Below are 20,621 nucleotides of genomic sequence, written 5' to 3' on the forward strand. Positions count from 1 at the left end.
AAGCCAAAACAATGACTCTGCCAAAATGTAGCTGTGCTGTGTTTGTGCGCTCCCACCCTCAAATAAAGAGGGGGGCAACGGTGAACAAAGACGAGCGAGGGGGCAGAAAGGGGATGTTAAAACAGCCCACTTAACAAATTAGCAATTCTCCACTGCGTGACCGGTTGTTTACGGCCGAGTCCTTACAGTCCTTCAGTCCTTCCACCGAGATAAGATAAAGGTCAGTCTTCGTGCAGCAGCATCTCGGTCCAGCGATCTTCTTCCTTAATCTTAATTTGCATCATAAATTTATTACGAGACATTATAGTTTAACAGAATTACAACCTTATTACAGGCTAGAGTTCTTCTGCTGTTCAAAACAAAGTTGCAACATAATTATCTGCTGCCCCCTTGAGGGGAAAAAGCCAAACATCTAGAAACAAGCTCTTTATTTTCATCCCACATAGGTCAACATAAGGAACTGTAAACAAAACCTCTTGAATGGCCTTAAGTAACAAATGCAAAAGAGGGCAATAAAAATGGAGACACTTCAGTAAAGGCTTTGATTGGTGTACAAACACAACACGGGCATTGTCCTTGTTGGGTTTTCTTTGCAAATTCAACTGAGCTCATGTGAAAGACATCTTCATAACTGCATCCTGTCCTCTTCTTTATTTTTTTGTTGGATGGAAGGGAAAACAACACGGAAAGCGCGGGAAGTGGATACTTTATAACAAAACAGCCGCCAACATGAAAAGCTACTTGTCTGGATCAGGCAAAAATACTGCACACAGTGATAAATTAAATTGCTATTAAACCGTTTGAACTCTACATGGATATATGATTATGATATTTAAATATCAAAGCAGCTGTAACAACCACCATTCACGATGCTCTAAATAGCTGGTGAAGGTAAGAACCACATAGTCTGGAAACGAACCTGCTTCACGTTTATTATCTGGCAGGCATTTAAGATTTGGAATGTCATCTACAAAAAACGAAAAAAGAAGAAAAAGAACCATCAATCAAAAGCTTTGACTATAATGTGTTGTGTTATTTTACTGTCCATGTGAGAGAAAACACCTAAGCGCCTTCACAGCATCAAACAAACATACAGTTTCAGGTTCCAAGATATGGCGAGGGCTCTCAAAAAAGAACTCCAGTAAGGTCAGAGTATGAAGTGTCCCACCTCAACCTCAGTTCTGTACATTCAAAGGCCAGCGCTGACTGATGAAATGTAAAGGGCAATAACATGCTGCAGAAATGTCACTGCATGCCCACTTGACTGGGCCTTGTCATTCCCTTGAAGACTCGCAGCTTTCCTGCTCCAGTGAGATCAAAACTGTACTTTGTAGTTATATAGGGCATCTCCACGTCAATGCCCGGCTGAAATAGAGACAAAGACACTACAGGTCACAATAGAACAGTAATGTCATCTTTAGATATAGTTATACACAACTCCAGATCTGAGAACTTTGGAACTCTGAATGTAAATAAATGTACATAAAAACAGAATGCAACTGATTTTATTCACAACAGATCAAAGAAAAACATATCAAATGTTTAAACTGATACATTTTACTATTTGATGAAAAACTGTTTTTTAAATCTGATTTTTAAATTTAATGGCAGCAACAGATCTCAAAAGAAACTGGGACGGATGAACAAAAGTCTGGAAAAGTAAGTAACACTAAAAAGAAACAGTTGGAGCAAAACTGTAAAGACGTAAAACATCTCATCATCTACATGCCTGTGATAGTCGGGCCCTCAGGGAGCAGTGCATTAAATAAAAAAGAAGACATAATTCTGTCATGGAAATCACTACGTGGGCTTGGACACAGTTCACTGTGCCATCTAGGTTAAAGCTCCATTATGCAAAGAAGAAGCCATATGTGAACGTGATCGAGCAATGTCTCCATCTTCTCTCATTTAAAATGAACTAATGGAGAAGTGGAAAACTGTTCTGTGGTCAGATGAACCAAATTTTGGCTTTTTTGGGGTGAAAACATGAACACCAAGTCCTCAGGTACCACCTGGGTTGTTATCAGTGCTCACTTAAGGAGCCTTCATCTCTAATGCTATAGAGGTGCACTTGTGCCTACAGATAAAACAGCCTGCACATCTGGAAAGGCACCACCAGTGCTGCAAGGTCCATACAAGTTTTAGAGCAACACATGAGCCCTTTCAGATGGTATCGTTTTTAAGGCGGCGGGGCTTGCATGTTCCAACAAGGCAATGCTCATTAACTGCATTTATTATAACAACATGGCTTTAAAGTAGAAAAGCCTGAACTGACTTTTCAGCAACTGAAAACATTTTTCATAACATGAATACAAAATGAAAAACATGAAAAAGGATCTGACCTGTGTTGTGAGGATACATGGAGGCATTGAAATTGCTCCTAAGAGGAGACAGTTGACTTTGCGCAGAACTGACGGCTCTATAGGCGTCAGCAGGAAGTACAGACCCCGTGCCATGTCAATAGCTCGGAGGACCCCTGGAAGACAGTATCAAGTAAATATAACGACATAACGACTCTTTAATTCTCCCCAACTTCAAATTAGTCGGAGTGAATTTAGAACTGCACAAGAATTGTAAAATTGTCAAATGGATTTGGGTGCTCTTATCTATTACATATAATAAATTTGTTTCTTTATTCACGATCTTAAGAATTGAATCTGGTGCTGAAAATTCAGTTTATGGAATAAAGTCTTCACTACATAATCTACAAAAAGTTTTTAGCTCTTCACAAATATTTTTATTTCCTTCTTTCCTAGACTTTTTGGACCACCACCCCAATTACATATAATCTTATTTTTCTGACCAGTTACTAAAAAGAAAGAACGCTTCAATAAACTGAAAAGCCAGTTTATTGTGGCAGTAACAATAACTTGAGCTTTTTTTAAAAAGATATCAGCAACATACATTTTTAACTTGATAAAAATGTTTCAGTCAATGAGGAAGTAAAGCCAAAGTCAACACCATAACTCAGAAAGGACACGTACCAAATCCCACACATGGGCAGATGGGTGCCTGGGAAAGAAAGACTGGACCTCCCTTGCTTGACACTTTCTCTGCCAGGCAGCAGAGTCCTACTAGACTACCAGTGGTAGCATGAAAGGTGTGCGAGGGCACCACGTCGCAGTGGGTCACACCTAACACAACCGCTGTGTGTGGAACCTGTGGGTTTAGCAAGAAAAATTGTTAGGTGGTTGCTTAATAAATACACAAATACATCTTTAAAAACAGTTTGCAGGTTAAGGAGGTTTAAACCAAAACTGGAGCATAGACAGCCATTTCCCATGTCATGAATTGTATTCATATATGTATAGACTGTGATCAGAGAGTCATGTGCTTCTTGTGTACCTGGTATGGTGTGAGGCTGTGCAGAGGTCTGACTGGTCCAGGGTCCGGAGACTGCAGCTGACTCAGATAGGCCAGGAGAGATAGATCCCTCTGCTCATTGCTACGCTGGTGTTTCCTGTCAAATGCAGCAATATGAGATGTAGCCAAGAGTTTGGAATAATGTTTTTACACCAGTATATTAATAATGGTGGTGCAGTGGTGTACTTACGCTGTTCCTTGACTCCCAACTCCTTGAAACTCTGCTTGTACACCTATGTGACTGTAGATCCTTGGGGGGCTGTGGCTTTCTGTAAACTCATCCAGAGCGGTCTGAGCGGGTGGGTGAGTCTGAAAGCCATTTGCTGTCCTCAGAAAGTCTGGAGTGAGGGCGGGGCACTGAAGGATACCACTGTGACTGAGCTGGACAACATGGGAAACTGGGAAGAAGCGGATCATGTCAACCAGCAGCTGGAATCCAAATCCTGTGAACAGAAACACATTCAGACACATTTTTTATTATTAGTGTATTTAAATTCCCCTACATTGTTTCACTGATGTCACAGAAGGGAGCTCACACTGACCTTTGACCCAGCCCATGGTGTTGATAATAATCGGAGCCTCTCTGGTCTGGGATCTTCTGCACCATAAGGATTTAAGAGATTCCATATATCGATCCAGGTCTGAGTCGCACGATGACTGACCGTAGTAGATCATGTGGTCTGGAGTCTGCTGATGTGTGAAAGGAGGACCTGCAAAGCAGCTCATTGTAAGTCTTTTAATCCACTCTTACTATTCAAGCAGGAGTCAGAAATGAAGGAAACACTATAGAGCCTGGTTCTGCTGGAGGTTTCTTCCTGTTAAAAGGGAGTTTTTCCTTCCCATTGTTGCCAAAGTGCTCGCTCATAGGGGGTCATATGATTGTTGGGTTTTTCTCTGTACGTATTATTGTAGGGTCTACCTTACAATATAAAGCACCTTGAGGCGACTGTTGATTTGGCCATGTATAAATAAAACTGAATCGAATTGAACTATAAAGGCATAATTCTACACAAAACCCACCATAAAATAACAATTTTGACATTGCATTTTGAATCACACATGATTCTCACATGTTACATAGTAGGTTTAAAAGAAGCTGAAAGGCTAACACTTTTACTCCTAGTATTTCCAATCTTTCCAATCTTTAATCTAAGGTAACCAAGGAAAGGCTCTTCCAACACATTGTTGTTAATAATTTAGCCCCAGTTGTAAAGATGTGAACGCGCTATGTTTAATATAGTATTTTAAATAAAAAACAATGTTTTTTGAACATATGAGGATTGAAACATACCTAAAAGGGGTTCTCTGACAGTGAGGAGAGACAGGCAACCAGCAGGGGTGAATTCTGTTTGACCGAGGTCACCTTCCAAATATTCGACACTAGCAGTGCTAAAGGAAAACAAAACGTATTGTTATTCTCCACTTTAAATGACCCGCAGAGATGTTTGTAGGCTGTAAAGACCCTTGTGTAAATGTCAACCAAAGCAAACTAAACATTACAATAAAGAGGATAGAGAGAGGACCAGAGCAGGACCAATGACATAGTGAACAGGACATTATAAAAACCGTAGTTAGTGAGAAACTTACTAATTCAGCAAGGTGTTAATGAGCACGCGGATAAATGTTGACTTTCCAACATTCTTGGTCCCGCACACCAGGATAACAGGACAGCCATCTATGTCTCCTGTCAATGAAAACCATGTCAAGTTTTCATGAAAGCAACCAAAGTGAGCATTTTGTTTTGTTATGTATGTTCTTATCACATAAACGTCTGTGGTTCGATTCAGTTACAGAACAATTCTGCAGCACTCCCACTAAGAGTGAAGAGCAAAACTTACACTGACTATTATATTCTGTTTTTCTGCTGATCACTGTTAAACCAACACAATAACTGTGACTGGTAATTCTCAGCAACTGACCAATTTACTGTTAAAGCCCTCAGAGTGTGAAACACTTTCTACTGAAGTCAGTTAAGTTACATTTGGTATCTGTTAAGTTCTTATATGAACCCTTTTAGGAACCCTGATAACTAAACCTCCTTGTTTTGAACTAGTAAATGGACCGTTCTTACAGAGTGCTTTTCTATCCTGAGCACTAAAAGCGCTTTGCACAACTTCACCCAGTCATACACACACTTTCTTCTACACTGTCTCTAAGTGTTTCCTATCAAACATTCACACACATTCATACTCCGATGGATGCATCAGAGAAACATGGGGTTAGTATCTTGCCCAAGGATACTTCGTTTGTAGGTGACCTGCTTTACTACCTGAGCTACAGCCACCCCAAAACATGACAGAACAATAATCCATCCAGAATTAAAACTCTTTAGAAGAGCTAACATGATACTTTATGAAATAAATACTCAAACAAAAAATAAAATAAAGCAAAAAGCACAAAAGACGGCCACTTAAGGACCAAACGAGTCTCTAAACTTGTGCCTCTGATGTTTTATTTTACTTAATTTTAATTAATAAACCCAAAGAATTTTAAATGATTATGATACAATGAACTTTATTCAGTACTATTCTCAGTGTGTGTGTGTGTGTGTGTGTGTGTGTGTGTGTGTGTAAGGGTTACAAAAAGGGTATAAATTTAGCCTTGTAGCATAAAAGTGACTCATGTATAATTCGGCACTTCTAAAAGTGGGTTACCTTTGCACACACTGACTACTGTGTTAAGAGCATGTCTGTAGCTCTTCGACATTTTCAGCCCTTCAATGTTGCTGTCGAGAGGAATCATACCCAAACCATTGAGTGGAGTGTCAAGAACAGCTGACATGATTTCAGTCTGCAAACAAGCAGTGAGGAGAAGCTTTTTAGATCATATTTAACAGTAATCTGCATGTAAATTATGTTGAACTTTGTCAGCTTTGGTGACTATAGCCAAGTGTGAACATATCTGCCACCTTACCATGGGGAGGTTGAACAATTCGCTGAGATCTGGAAAGCTGGAAAGAAACCGTGTCATAGGCGTCTCGATGGGTTCCAGCAGGATGATGGACGAATTTGTTGTTATGCTTTTTAACAGCTTCTTTCGTGATGCTGCAAAATGCATATTCATAGCAATTTAAAGTCAGAAAAACACGTTCTAATACTATATATTCAGTATTTTACTGATATAGCTACATCAGTCTCTGTGTTGTATGATACATATATCTTTATTAAAACTTCCTCTCAAAGAAAATAATAAAGATGCTCAAATCAAATCATAATCATCACAGTTTCTGTTTAAAATCATATGTGTACATGTCACAATTGTTACAATTTATTTACAGTGTATTTGCCATGTTTTTGTACACCACTTTGCATTTAATCATTAGTTATTATTAATCTATGGCTCTCTCCCATAGCAAGTCTTTTATACGGTCTTCTTCCCCAATTAACCAACCGGCCATGGCAGATGGCTGCCCCTCGCTGAGCCTGATTCTGCCTGTTTCTTCTTCTTAAAAAGGAGTTTTCTTTTCCACTGTCACCAAGTGCTTGCTCATACGGAAGGTTGTCTGCTTGTTAAGGATTTCTCTCTTTTATTGTAGGGGGCTTTACCTTGCAATATAAAGGGCCTTGAGGTGACTGTTGTTGTGTTATATATGAAAAAAAGGGATGTTTTATAAATGCAGCCTTGAGTTGTATATTACCAACACTACTAAAAGAAGCTCTGCTATAACATTATAGCTGCACAAACTACAGTTTTACTGTTTTTACACATCTCCATTACTAGTTCGTCTCATATTTATGACTCAAACAATAAGCACTCAAAGAGTAAACATCCTCTTTTAGTGTGAGTGTGCACAGAAACTGAAGCAGAAAGCCTGGGCTAACGGAGAAAGTTAGAAATGCTTCACAGGACACCCTTAGCTCATTTTCTGTTGTTTACATTTCACTTAAGACTGTCTGCAAACATGCATTGCAGTCCAAAAGGTGGGGTAAAGAAATTATAATTATTATTATAGAATTATTAGCCTAAAAAAATCTAGACTTTGCAAAGAGAAATAAGGTCCAGCTATGTAGAATTCACAGGATTTTTGCCTATATGATATGAATTCTAACCAATCAGACTTCCTAGTGCTATATTTTAACTGAAAAACCAATACAAATGCCTAACTTCAAACATAAAAGAAAAAGTGTGCTGCTCACCTTGTGGAAGATACTTTTGGAGGATGTGTGATGCCTCGTTTCTACTTTCCAACGCTCTGATGCTTTCTAATCCTCTAATACTCAGTGGACAATGTGACGCTGGGGAGAAAAGCGAATATGACTGCTGACCCTCTTCGATGGTAAATCCCATAACTTCTACACGACCATAAAGACAGGTCAGAAGGCACTTCCCGCGGAAACACAGCGTCTGCAGGTAAGACATGATTAGTCACAGAAATGAATTGGAATCAGATTAAACATCTACATGTCCAACTAAAAATCAACTGATGCATACCTGATCCTTCTGCATGACAAGTACTGTGCGGTTCTGTCGATCGTCTCTCTGCGCACAGTGATGCAGAGCCTCTCCCTCCAATCTACCTCTCCGGACATCCTCAGTGTTATCTGAGGTCTCCATACCGTTCCCATGCACTGACTGGGAATACTCCTTCCAGTCCTGTGAGTCATTTGAGTCATTGTCTATGGTAAACACTGAGCTTCCATTAGCCTGAGCATGTGTCTTCTTAATTCCAGACTCAGAAGAGCCATTCTTGTGGTTAGAGACAGACTTCACTTTATTTTTCAGCCTCTTTACAGATGGTTTTTTCCTTACAGACTCCTGGTGGTCCTTCACCATGCTGATCACCACAGGGCTAGAGTTTACATTAGAGGAACTGACAGGAGGTCTGCACCGTTTTCCCTTCGCATCTTTCCATTTGTGAGATTTATGTTTTACCTCTGCGTGTTTGTTCACTTTCATGATTGTCAGCAGTCATTCAGGTACAAGAAAAATGAAAAGGTGAACCTGCAAAGAAAAAGATGCACTTTTAATGGAAACAAAGCATTTACACTCAAGCTATTATTAGTTTAGTTCTGTGGAACCCATCTAGTTTACTTAAAGAGCAACTTTACTTCATGGCATTTAACTTTTGCACAGAGATTTTTATTGTAATAATATGATAGTTATTATTATAATAATCTTCAGTTATTTTTAATAAGTGTTCATCTATCCTGATGCCTGGGTATTTATGGGTTGAAACTGTTGCAGTCAAGTTCCCGCTATGGTGTTAAACATCAGTTTTAGCTTCCATCACAGGTAGCAGACTGTTTATGCTTAAGCTGACTTGTCTGCTTATATCTTATTGAGTTCAGTTAAATCCACAAAGAGCAGTAAATGTCAGAGTAGCAGTGGCGCAAGTCAGCTGATCACAACACACACACACACACACACACACACACACACACAGAGGAGCTGGTGAGTGAAAGGAGAAGGGTGGCTAAGCTGCCATCCCTGCTGGACAACATCTCCTACCCCATGCAGGAGACTCACAGCACTGACTAGCTCCTTCAGTGGTAGGCTGCGGTTCCCACGTGTGGGACTAATAAAGGTTATCTTATGTTATCTTAAACAAATCTACTGGAGCTCACAACACAAGTTTTTACATGTGTTATTCCTAAGGGACGTTTTCCCCCAATGTTGTAGGCGATATTAGGGTTTTGTTTTTTTACATTTGATCTAACTTAAGTATTTTTCACCTCTTTGAGTCATTGTATAAGACTGTGAGTCTTTATAAGACAGTAAGGCTGTTTTTATTATGTTTATTTTTATTTTAAAATGACAAGGCACAGAAATTTACATCAACACTCCATCATTTAAAATTAAGTCATGCAGGCTCAGTTTCATATGCAGGTTCACAGCATTTATACCATAGACCAGATAACCATATTAAACAAACATTGAAGGCCACTTACAAAAACTCAAAAGCCCATGAACACAGCTGCACTACTTCAGGTTACTCTTTGTTTACGTTATTCATTTAAAAATTGTGTTTACTGTTTCGGCTGCTGTAACACAGGAACTACTCGATGTTTGTGATGAATACAGTACATCTTCTCTTAGGTTAAATAATCCTGATAATAGTCTTGTTTTAACATATCCGTTAGCCAGAGCTAGCTTTCTTTTCCAGCCACAGCTCAATATAAATGAAAACTAAAGCCAATTATGTCGGTTTTCCACAATTTAATCTCTCAAAATGTGAACAGGGCAATGAATAAAATCACCTTCACGCAGTATGACAACAATGCAACCTCAATTTTAAACTTGGGTTGAAGTTATCACGACCAACTTCACCTACCACCGCCTCAACAACTAGCATTAGCTGCTAGCTAAGGTGGTTGCTTCCCGAGAAAACGTTGCTTTAAAACAGATGGCACAAAGCTGTAGTTATAATCCCTGTGCTTTGGTTGCGAACATGCACAGGTAATGTTTATAATTATTTTAAGAGACACTAAAGAGCTGGTCACTTGTAATTGCAACGGTGCTAACAGGCTAATACTTACATGTGTGAGCCGCAAACAGACGCCAGTCCAGATGGTCAACTATGACTTTACCCGAAGTGTTATTATCTGCTAAAAGAAGCGTCTAACAACTTAATGTACTTTTTTAGTATTTTTTCAATACGTCGATAATATTACAGACAAATGGAGCCACGAGTAAGAATCTGGTTACGTCTCAGATTTTGATTCATGTGATCGTTAATATTTTAATATTGTACGACATAAAACATTCCCGGAGTGCGGTCGCATAAACAGCGTCACATCCTGTTCACTTCGCACTTTTTAGGGGCCTACAAGAAACGAAAACAAGGTGCACGAAGCTAGGCTTTTCTGTTTTATCACTCTGCTCATGTTACGCCCGGATCGTGTGCAGATTACAGAGAGGCTCGTCGTGTTTACTTAGTTTTTAATCGATAATTCAAACGCGAGCTGAAGCTGTAGCTGTCTGCTGGACAGCGCGCTAAGGGAGCGTCTTTAAAGAGATGTGCTAGGAACTAAACGTGGAAGTGCAAAGTAGGTGGGAGTTTGCAATTATTCACGAATGCTTTTTCGAATATGTACACTGAAAATGCACTAGGGTGTGTTTAGACTTTATTTTAAAGGCAGCTCAATAAATGTTGTAAATATAAGGACACAAATTTAAATCTAAGGATTATTTAATTTGTCCATCTAATATTAAGAGCTATGCTCAGTACATACTTTAAAATGTTTTTTAAGAATATTTTTATACTGTCAAATAATCAGCAGTGTTGGATAGTTTTAGTTATTTATTTTTTAAATACCTTTAGTTATTTAAATTAATAAAAATACAAATCCAGCAAGTAAAATCAATGTAAGGAGTATAATCAGGAAAATGTACTTGTAGTATTAAAAATAAAACTAGTGCACACAAATAATTACTGCTATTAGCTATATGATTTTTTTGTAATTGTTTTTTTTGTTTTCTCCTAAAATGGATTAAAAAGGTGCAACGTGTTCATCCCAGTTTCCTTAAATCGAACACCAGCAGCTTGCTTTATCTCACAATTCATAAACTAATTGTGTTCTGTCTCTTGTCATATAAGATAAATAAAAGCTGCAAACATCCTCACATCTAAAGAGCTGGAACCAACATATACATTTTGTTATTTTTGCAAGAAACCTTAACAATGAATAGACTTAAAAATCTTTGCATTAAATAATAATACTATCAGTAATGTTTACAAATCTCTAGTAATTATGATTTATAATGATTTCAGGGTTTTTTTCAGTCGGAAAACATCAAAGATACTTTTATTTGATAAGCACAATATTATATTTGTTGCTTCTGCTTTATGTATATGTTTATAATCTCAGCATCTTTGGGATTTTAATCGTTTAAATTGAGCTGATAAAAAAGTTGATAGAATTTGTTTAAGATATAATATAATCGAGCATTTTAAAGTCAGACAGTCGACTGAACACATCCTGCGGTATAGTACATATGTCAGTCTCGTCTTGTAATTCCTCAGTGTGATTGTTGCTTAAAAATACTACTTAAAGCCTTTTTAAATACTGTTTTTAATGTTTTAAAATATTTTATTCATTAGAATTCCTTTTGGTGAGATACCTGCGTTTGTAGCCGGTGTTCTTAGAAACCGTCCTACTTTGGCAAATGGTCCTACCCGTATTATAATTTGACGGTGACTTGTGACTGGGGCTACGTCCACACGTACCCGGGTATTTTTGAAAACGCAGATTTTTCTATGCGTTTGCACCTTTCGTCCACACGTAAACGGCGTTTTCGGTCACTGAAAACGGAGATTTCTAAAAACGCCTGCCAGGGTGGATATTTTCGAAAACTCCGTTTTTGCATTTACGTGTGGACGAGGAAAACGGAGAAAACAGCGTCAAAGGTGTGCGCCTTTTTTGACGTCACACTGTGCGCCACGTTATTGTTTCGGTGAAATGAATTTCTACAATACTGTTAATTGTACTCTCTGCAGTGTTTAAATGCTTACATACACACACACACAGTTACTGTCCCTCCACACATAGGACTCTGTTCTGCTTCTATGCCCCATCTTTGTTTAGTATTTCCCACCGAGGCTTCTAGACTTCTGTTTGGCCAACATTTCTACACGGTTAGGAATATATCGCCACCTGTCGCTTTGGCATGTTCCTAGCAGCGTCTTCCTTCATTTCTGCGTTTACGTGTGGACGGGATTATTTTTTAAAACGAAAACGGAAAATCTCCGTTTTCAAAAATACCCGTGTACGTGTGGACGTAACCTAACTCTAACCATAACAAATATTCACAATGGGTTGTGCGCATGCGCAGAAATAACGAGTAGGTAGGGTAGGTAGGATGGTTAGGTAGGATGGAGTCCCAGAATACCCCGGTGTGTTCCTGCGTTGTGTTTGACAATGAAAGGTAAAAAGAAAGACCTCCAAGTAAATAACTTGCCCGCTCCAGCTCCTATAACCAAATATAAACAGTTGGGACGAGAGTTAGCTCAACCCAGTACACTTTCCAAGCTAGCCAGAATTATCTGTTCATGCTAGCATTAACGGTGCCTACACACATATGTGGCACACATGTACTACATATTCATAGGATCTAGTAAAGACAGGGGTGAAGATGACAATAATGAACTAAAAACACAATCAGAAACATCAGGGTGGATACAGATATAATTAGTGTTGGAAAAGAAATTACACCAACCTCTACCACAGTGGAATTGTAGAAAAGGGGAGAGGCCAAAGTGGTACCCCAAATTTATAGGTTGCACCAAAGAAGAAGAAGAAGAAAAGGATTAGGAGGGGCTCTAACTGATAATGAAGCTAACTACAGGCTTGGAGGTCCTAAAAGTCAGGTATAAAAGGAATGGTGTGGGGTTTTGAACACATTTTGTGTAATTATAACAATATGTAATTTATGACCCGGTTACACATTCAAATGTATTTTTTTGACCTCACACGCACACTTGATTCTTCAGTCAGTGCAAATACAGTACTGTGCAAAAGTCTTAGGTTACCTCTCCTTTATATTTTGCTATGAAAACGAGAAAAAGATGCTAAGGGTTATTCAATGAGGAAATACAGGCTATAAGGCAAAAACAGAGTTTTTACAGTTCTGTTCTATAACATAGCTCGAACTCTCATAGGCAGCTTTCTTGACATTTCTTAAGTAGTTTTCAGTTTTCAATTACGACACAAAAGAGCCAATAGATACTGAAAAAGGTTCAGATACTCCGTAACCCACTTAGCTCACATAGTTTGATGTGAATGCCAAAAATCCTAATTACATATGCAGCGACCCCTCTGCTTTGCAATTTAAAAAACAGCTGATTGTTCACTCTGTCAAATGCTTTGGGCGGATCTAAAAAGCACATAAAACTGATGTGTTCTGTCTCTTATATTTGTATATATATTTATGTACAGATCAGTATTACACTTACTCTTAAAACCAACTTGATTATCAGTTGTTGTATGCTTTTGAAATCTGTGTTCAAACACTTTACAAAATACATTTGCCAAGGCAATTGGTCTCTAATTATTAATACTAGTAAATCTTCCCAGTTTTATCTTTCATTACTGGCACTAACAGAAATGATAACATGGAAGCAGGTAAAATACCATCAGTTCAAAATCCTGTAAAGCACTTTTAGAGTGACATGTGGATTTTTTGACTAGGTGCTCTGCTGATAATTGGTCTAAACCACACGCTTTGTTTGATGTGTCTCATTTACTAGCCATCTACAGTGAAGCAGGAGGGATGTCTGCAGCAGAGAGCAACCATGCGCAACGTGTCCTGTCCGCCCTGAACCAGCAGAGGGCAGTGGGCAGGTTTTGTGATGCAGCATTGAATGTGGGAGACGGGGTAGTGTTCCTTGCTCATCGCAACATCCTCGCCTGCTTCAGTGAACTCCTCCAGCAGTCAAACATGCCTTCTGCAACAGAGTTCTGCCTGCAGGGATGCCCCAGCGATGGCTTGGAGCTGCTCCTAAACTTTGTCTACACCGGAGAGCTAAAGTTGGATCCTCACAACCTGGACAGAGTCCAGCAGGCAGCAGCCAGCCTGTGCGTACCAGAGGCACTCACACGCTGTCACCAGTTCAAGGAGACCTCTAAGGAGCCTGTGCCTGTCAAGCGTAAAAGAGGTAGACCTAGAAAGTCTGCCTCAGACATCAACCCAGTCAAAGAGAAGAATTTAATTAAAGTCACGAAAGACGAGCCCACCATTGATACTGCTGCAGCCAGTTTTACCACTGCTGCCACTACTGCAGCAACCACCACACGCTCTGGCCGAGTAGTGAAGGGCCCCAGGCGACTAGTGACTATCGATGAGAGCCCTACAACTGAAAACGAGTTGACCCCGCCTCTTCCTGTGGAGAAAGAAGTTGGTGATGCAGTTGTTGAGGAAAACCAAAACTCAGATCAGCTAGCTGGTGAAACTGAGGTAGAATACAATAACATAAGCATGAAAAAATATTTCAATGACGGGGCATTTGTGTGGATAATAATGAGTGTGTTTTTAAAGAGGAATATAGGGGATTTTATTACACCTGTCTCCTGTTGTTTGCAGGTAACGGAGCTGCAGATTAACGACAATGTTATTAGCCAGGTAAGTGGGGGAGTGGAAGCAGAAGACGATAATGATGACTTGGGTATTCCGGAGGAGATTCCCGAAGACACAGATGAGGAGTATGTGCCTGCTGCTGAGCCCGCTTCCTCAACCACATCCCCGTCTACGTCGACCAGACAGACATGCAAGGCCCAGAGTCAAACAAACAAAAACAAGAATGGTCAGGCGATGGAGGACGACTCTAAGAAGGCCTCCGTGCAGTGTCCCATCTGCTTCAAAGCCTTCAAGAGCAAATACTACCTCAAGGTTCACAACAGGTACAGGGTGTCACCTTTTTTTTTTCTTTCCAAATGCTGTTAAAGGAGTAAACTAATGTCTCATCTCCACAGGAGGCATACAGGGGAGAAGCCCTTCGGTTGTCTTAAATGTGGAAAACGGTATTACAGGAAGGAGAACCTTTTGATACACGAGATGAGAGACTGTGCTAGTGTGCTGGTGAGTGAAGAAAATCACACTTTCTCCAACCCTCACTATGAAGAATCCTCAGTGTTTTTACTTTTATAATTCCAGACGTACACCTGCCTCACTTGTTCTGCTACATTTAATGCAAAAGAAGCTCTACGATTGCATACTGTCACCCACACAGGAGAAATGCCCCACAAGGTACAGCACACACCTAACAAAAAGCATAACTGAGTATGTCACAAACCTGAAGTGAATATAAAGAATGTCTTCATCACATTTTGCAGTGTTCAACATGTCCTGAACAGTTTATGTACAAGAAAAACTTGACGGTTCACATGATGAAGGTACACGGTTACCCCAAACCACATGCAGTAAGTACCTACAGTCAGCAGCGCCTTCAGTATGTAATTTCAAACTCACTTTAACCCAAACTTTTGGGATTTTCGTTTTGATTGTGTTGCTGTATTTCTAGTGTTCCCAGTGTCCCAAAACCTTCTTAACTCGCGCGGAGCTGCGTGTGCACGAAGCCGCCAAACATCGTGGAGAAAAGCCGTTCGTGTGCGAGGAGTGTGGCCATCGGGCATCTAGTAGAAACGGCCTGCAGATGCATATCAAAGCTATCCACAGGTTGGAGAACATGTTTTCTGTGAATTTCCTCCTGATGATGAATAAAAGTGTAAAAGAGTTAAAGTTTTAATGAAAACTATTTTGAGTCTGTTTTGTTCTTGCTCACAGAAATGAGCGCCCTTTTGTCTGTAACTCGTGTGGCCACGCCTTCTCCCAAAAGAACAATCTCAACATGCATCTGCGTATACACAGTGGCGAGAGGCCATACCAGTGTCACCTCTGCGGGAAAACCTTTAGGACACAAGGTAACAGCCATATTCTCTGCACATAAGCACTTTATTCACCTTGCATACCCCTGTGGCAAATTTAGAATCAGTAATTTGCCTAAAAGAAGCAAAAGAAAGATCTCATGCATCTCAAACTAAGACCCTACTTGCTCTGAGGTAATGCTGTGCCACCCAAACGTCCCTACATTACTATCGATGGGGTCCGGTGTGCTTTGTGCTTCTAAGAGCAATCGCTTAGCCATTTTGCTGCCTTTGCAAACTTTTACTTTAACTGCAAATATTGTGATTTGTATTGATCTCTGTATTTCACTGCCAGCCAGTCTGGATAAACACCACCGGACTCACACCGGCGAGCGGCCCTTTGGCTGTGATGTCTGTGAGCAACGCTTCACAGAGAAAGGCGCTCTTCTCCGACACAAGGCCAGCAAGCACGAGGAAGGCCGCCCCCACTGCTGTCACATCTGCGGTAAAACTTTCAAAGGTCAGATGCTGATTCTACAATAAATTTGTTGTTACTCATGACCTGTGCCCTAATGAATGAAGTGCTGCTAATGAAAGAATCACTGCTGAAGTGATTTCTTTTTTATTTTCTGGTCGTTCTTTTCTCCTTCAGCGAGGGAGCAGCTGCGTGTCCACCTGCGTCGTCATAAAGGCATGAGGAAGTTTGAGTGTGTAGACTGCGGCTACAAGTTCACTCGACAGGTTGGTTCCAACACAGTTTCTTCATCTTCAGCAAGCTCCTTTTGCAGAGCCCTAATCTAACCTACCACAGGATTTATTATACACCTGAGTGTTTTAGTTTTAACCCTAATTTAATTTCAGGAAATGTGACTGAATCATAGTGGGAAGACAAAGAGATTAATAATTTTGATGGAGGTGGTTTTATTGTAGGATGTCTCCCATGCTAATTTTCCAAAAGCTTTGATTACCATTCATCACCATTCTGCTATCTCCATCTTAGAAGGCGAGTGGCACATGCATTAGGCCACTCGGGCTACTGTGGATAGGGAGTGAGTGGACACAAATGTCAATTTTCAGGGGCCTGCTTATGTGAATGTGCCTGAGTGAATTTATTGTGTCCTAATTCAGACTGTTTGCTTTGTGATGTGATATTGGTCTATAACTGCTATTTCATACAAAAAAATATTTTTTTAGAAAAGAAATAAAAAAGGTAAAAGCAAGTTTTACAAAGTGCAAAGCAAAGTTCTTTGGTCATAAATATGAAAACTGGTAAAAATTTATAACTGAAGCTTTTGTATAACGAAAAAAATAATCCATCTCTTTAGTTGCCTACTAAGTTCCAGGTAATTAAATTAATTACTTTTATTATTATTTTTTAAATTACCTATTAATTACTTTTATAATCATTTCAGTTCTGTATCACTTGTGTGGTAATTTGTGCACTGTCCCTATATTCAATTCTCTTTAGAGACCTTTCTAATCTTTAATGTCATTCAGCAAGAATCAGCTATATAAAGCTTTATATCTATCTTTCTAACCGGTTTATGTATTTGTATGACATTTTACAATTATTGGACTCTACTAAACTAAGTTTGCATGAGACACAGTTAAACATAATCCTTCTTTATTTGTACTGGGTGTTTAGAGTCCCTTTCCCCTCCCTTTAGGCCAACTTTCTACTGAATGTCTGACCCTTCCACCAGGTGTTTGGGTGGGTCTTCTGTGGTCACAGCCAGGAGCTGTGTGGCTGAGATGACCATATTAATAATGTGTAGAGTCTGAGCTTTTCACTTACAGGGATATTTGTATAAACTTGACTGTAGATTGACATGACTATACTGTATATCTACAATTTTTGTGTTCTTTTTGAAGCATTCCCTCACTTGCATCATGTTAAGTCATTGCCTAACTCTCACATTTTTACATTTCCTCTTCAGGCACATCTACGGCGTCACATTCAAATTCACAAGCGCACTGAGAACTACAACCCGCGGCAGAGGAAGCTGAGGAATGTGATTGTGCAAGATGTGGATGGAAGTCCGGTCGAGACCGAAGCTCCCAAATCGGAGGAGGCTTCGCTGATCTGTGATGGGTCCACTCAGGAGTCCACAAACCAAGGAGCTGACTCCTCAACAGGGCTCGCCTCTGGTTGCATCGTGAGGGTTGTGATTGAGTCGAGTGATGCGGTGATGGAGGAGGTTATTTCTAACCAGAACTTGGGAGAGGTTGAATCTGCGCAGACTTTCCCTGTGCCGCAAGTGTTGCAGCAAACACAGCTGGTTACCGAGCCTTATGAGTCCACGATAGACATGGAGGGAATTGTTGAGAATTTGTCAGAGAGCAAGACCTGAAGCGAGCAAGTGTGCAAAACAACAAGTCGGCTTCTGCTGAGCTTCCACGCATGCAAGAAAAGCAGATTCATGCACTCTGTAGTTTACACAGAGTAATTAAATTGCATGTTTTTAAATGCTGTTTGAATGTAAAATATTATTTTTCTGCTTGTTTACTTGAGACAGGTTTTGTCAGTGTGCTTACAGCAGCTGGAGCTCAGTGTCACCTTACATCGCTGATAGGATTAAAGGAGAACATTTTCTGTGCAGCCAGAAAAGCATTTTCTTACTTTTGGTTACAGTGTGGTTACAGTGTAACAAATGTAGTAGTTCAGTGATTTTTATTAGGGTCCCTCCAGGTGGTGGTTTTGTACTGGACTCCATTATGTTTCAGGGTGCTTCTAATATTCTTTGAAATAGAAGAGTTGCAGAGCAGTAAAATTGCACAAGTGTATAAAAAAATTAAAGGCAGTCACAAGGTGGATGAGTGATAACAGCTAATCATGAATGTAAACAATGAATGTAAAATTGTTTCATCTTTGATGGGTTTATTTTAACCTGGTGTATTTCATCTTAATGTGGCTCTATGGGCCATGCTAACTTTGCAGGTTCCATCTCCACTGGAATAGAAAATGGTCCCTCAAAACAATGTGGACAGTGGTTCCCAAATGATTTGTCAACAAAACATTATTATACACGTTATAATATATAGTTGTGGCTTAGCTTTTCGTGTGAATTGAACACAAAAAGTGTGACAACTAAGAACTGCTGGGATGCTCCGATTGGGTGATACGATGTGCCTTTTGTGCCACACAAACACTGAAATGCCCTCTAAAAAACTAAAAACTTTAACCACAAGGTGGCAGTATTATACCAGAGGTTTAGTGCTGTTGTCTATTCCAAAAAGCGTTGAATTGTTTTATGTACTTTTGGAATTATTTTGTAATTTTTACAAATCTAATATTTCTGTTAGTTTAAAACAAACCAAAACAAACTGCTTAGGCATTTTCATTGAGCTACTAAAGTAACCAAGTAACTAAGTAAGACGGTAACACCAGCTTGACTATTTTGCGCAGTGTTGGATTAAACACTACACTGACTCACTGCACCATCTCGTGGTTCAAACTGGTGTTACGGTCCCATTTCAAGACGTCAACGGAACAGTTTATATTCAGTCTTTTTGGGCCTAACATCATAACTGTTGCTCATTTTGAAGAGTTTAATTCCTTTAAGAATGTTTTAAATGTTTTTTATGAAATATTTTTTTGTTTAAAAAATGATCCTTATCACATGGTTTCTGAACATTTAGCCAGAGTAAAACATTTGGAGAACAACAAATACCTGAAAAGTTCCCTGCAACTTTCCAAACCATTATTTTTTTTTTTTCATGTTTATGTTTTAAACGTTTGATTAAAATACTTGTGTTTGTTCTCTTCACAATAAGCAAAAGGTATCACAACAGGTAAAAGGCATATTTTTGAGCAATTTATGTTAAATATTTGTCCCAAATCTCTGCAGTGATGGTAGGGACTGCAAAGTCATAATGGCCACATACAGCAACCGCTGCCAGATAGAAGAATACTAAATTACACCTGAAGGAAATGGTTTCAAAACATTTCTTAGATTTATATTATATATTTGGTGACAAACTCGTCAGGATGAATTCTAGAGCACCTTTGATGTTTACTGGCCAAATTAATTTGTTTTCCTGATGCAACAGGTGCAGATTGTTTTTAAAATGTCACACAGGTTAATAATTTTTCTTGAGAAGTGCTTTTATGTTTAAGTGAGCTCGTGTTTATTTCACAGTCTTTTGAAGCTACTGTCAACTGTTTCACTGAAATATTTGCTGCAACCTTGCTAAGAGCAAATCATTGTGACTCAGCAGAATAAACTACGTCAGACCTGCCTGCAGTTTAATTCATAGTAGCCACCGTGGAAACAGTGTACAAACACAGCAAATAAGATTAAGAATATACTGTATTTACAAAACTGTTCAACATCACAGACCGAACACTTAAAAAAACAACGGTGTATTGACAACAGCATGGAAACACACAAATATACTACTTCCAATGAAGCAAAAATATATCCTACTCAACAACAAACTGAGATTTTTTTTGCACTTCCAGTTGTGACTGACGACTCATTAGCGTTTACAAAGAGCCACTGATCTTTTTGCAGCTGATAGGCAGGAACTTCAGAAGCAATCACAGCACAAATATATCCATAAATAAGAAAACCGTATAACAGTGAAAACATTAAAACGTTAAACATTAAATGAAATACATTAAAAAAACAAAACTTCATGCATGGTTATAGAGGCTGATATAGCCCTGTTTAAGAGTCTAGAGTGTCATGAGGACATGCCGTGCAGCCCAAGAATCACTAAAAACAGAATCAACTCAGTGCAAGTTAAGATCACATGCAGCCAACTTGAAATTCTACTATGATGATTTCTCAGCACACCGATTCCTCCGGGTAAGGATTAACCTTTTAACCATACGGCTGTATGCCTGTTTAGTTCTGGATATCAATTTTTGATTTTGGAATGCAAACAGATTCTTGTAGTTTCTGTTAAAATATTTGGCTTTTACTTGTTAAAGAAATAATCCACTCAGAGCAAAAC

The 20,621-nt window shown here is 39.3% G+C and overlaps 2 protein-coding genes across 6 annotated transcripts; one reads left to right on the forward strand and one right to left on the reverse strand.

Moving 5' to 3' along the window:
• Positions 1-413: 413 nt before the first annotated feature.
• nol9 (nucleolar protein 9) lies at positions 414-12,579 on the reverse strand. 2 transcript variants are annotated; one of them, XM_005448400.4, is made up of 13 exons: positions 12,520-12,579; positions 7,795-8,304; positions 7,500-7,707; positions 6,277-6,407; positions 6,018-6,153; positions 4,951-5,047; positions 4,655-4,752; positions 3,906-4,073; positions 3,554-3,806; positions 3,346-3,460; positions 2,985-3,159; positions 2,343-2,476; positions 414-1,365 (listed from the first exon to the last, which is right to left on the reverse strand). In XM_005448400.4, exons 2-13 carry the CDS (start codon positions 8,257-8,259, stop codon positions 1,246-1,248), a joined length of 2,100 nt encoding a protein of 699 aa, XP_005448457.1. In that variant the 5' UTR covers positions 8,260-8,304; positions 12,520-12,579; the 3' UTR covers positions 414-1,245. The 2 variants fall into 2 exon arrangements, with proteins under 2 accessions (XP_005448457.1, XP_005448456.1); XM_005448399.4 differs by lacking the exon at positions 12,520-12,579 and adding an exon at positions 9,840-9,974.
• Positions 10,178-20,259, forward strand: zbtb48 (zinc finger and BTB domain containing 48). Of its 4 annotated transcripts, none has more exons than XM_013275441.3 (11): positions 10,178-10,353; positions 13,550-14,256; positions 14,383-14,699; positions 14,772-14,877; positions 14,953-15,045; positions 15,132-15,218; positions 15,320-15,474; positions 15,583-15,719; positions 16,018-16,182; positions 16,315-16,403; positions 17,600-20,259. In XM_013275441.3, exons 2-11 carry the CDS (start codon positions 13,573-13,575, stop codon positions 18,011-18,013), a joined length of 2,247 nt encoding a protein of 748 aa, XP_013130895.1. In that variant the 5' UTR covers positions 10,178-10,353; positions 13,550-13,572; the 3' UTR covers positions 18,014-20,259. The 4 variants fall into 4 exon arrangements, with proteins under 4 accessions (XP_013130895.1, XP_013130896.1, XP_005448455.1 ...); XM_013275442.3 differs by having other exon boundaries at positions 10,210-10,349; XM_005448398.4 differs by lacking the exon at positions 10,178-10,353 and adding an exon at positions 12,146-12,228.
• Positions 20,260-20,621: the final 362 nt, after the last annotated feature.

The sequence above is a fragment of the Oreochromis niloticus genome, linkage group LG20 (assembly GCF_001858045.2).
Source record: "Oreochromis niloticus isolate F11D_XX linkage group LG20, O_niloticus_UMD_NMBU, whole genome shotgun sequence".
Lineage (NCBI taxonomy): Eukaryota > Metazoa > Chordata > Actinopteri > Cichliformes > Cichlidae > Oreochromis > Oreochromis niloticus.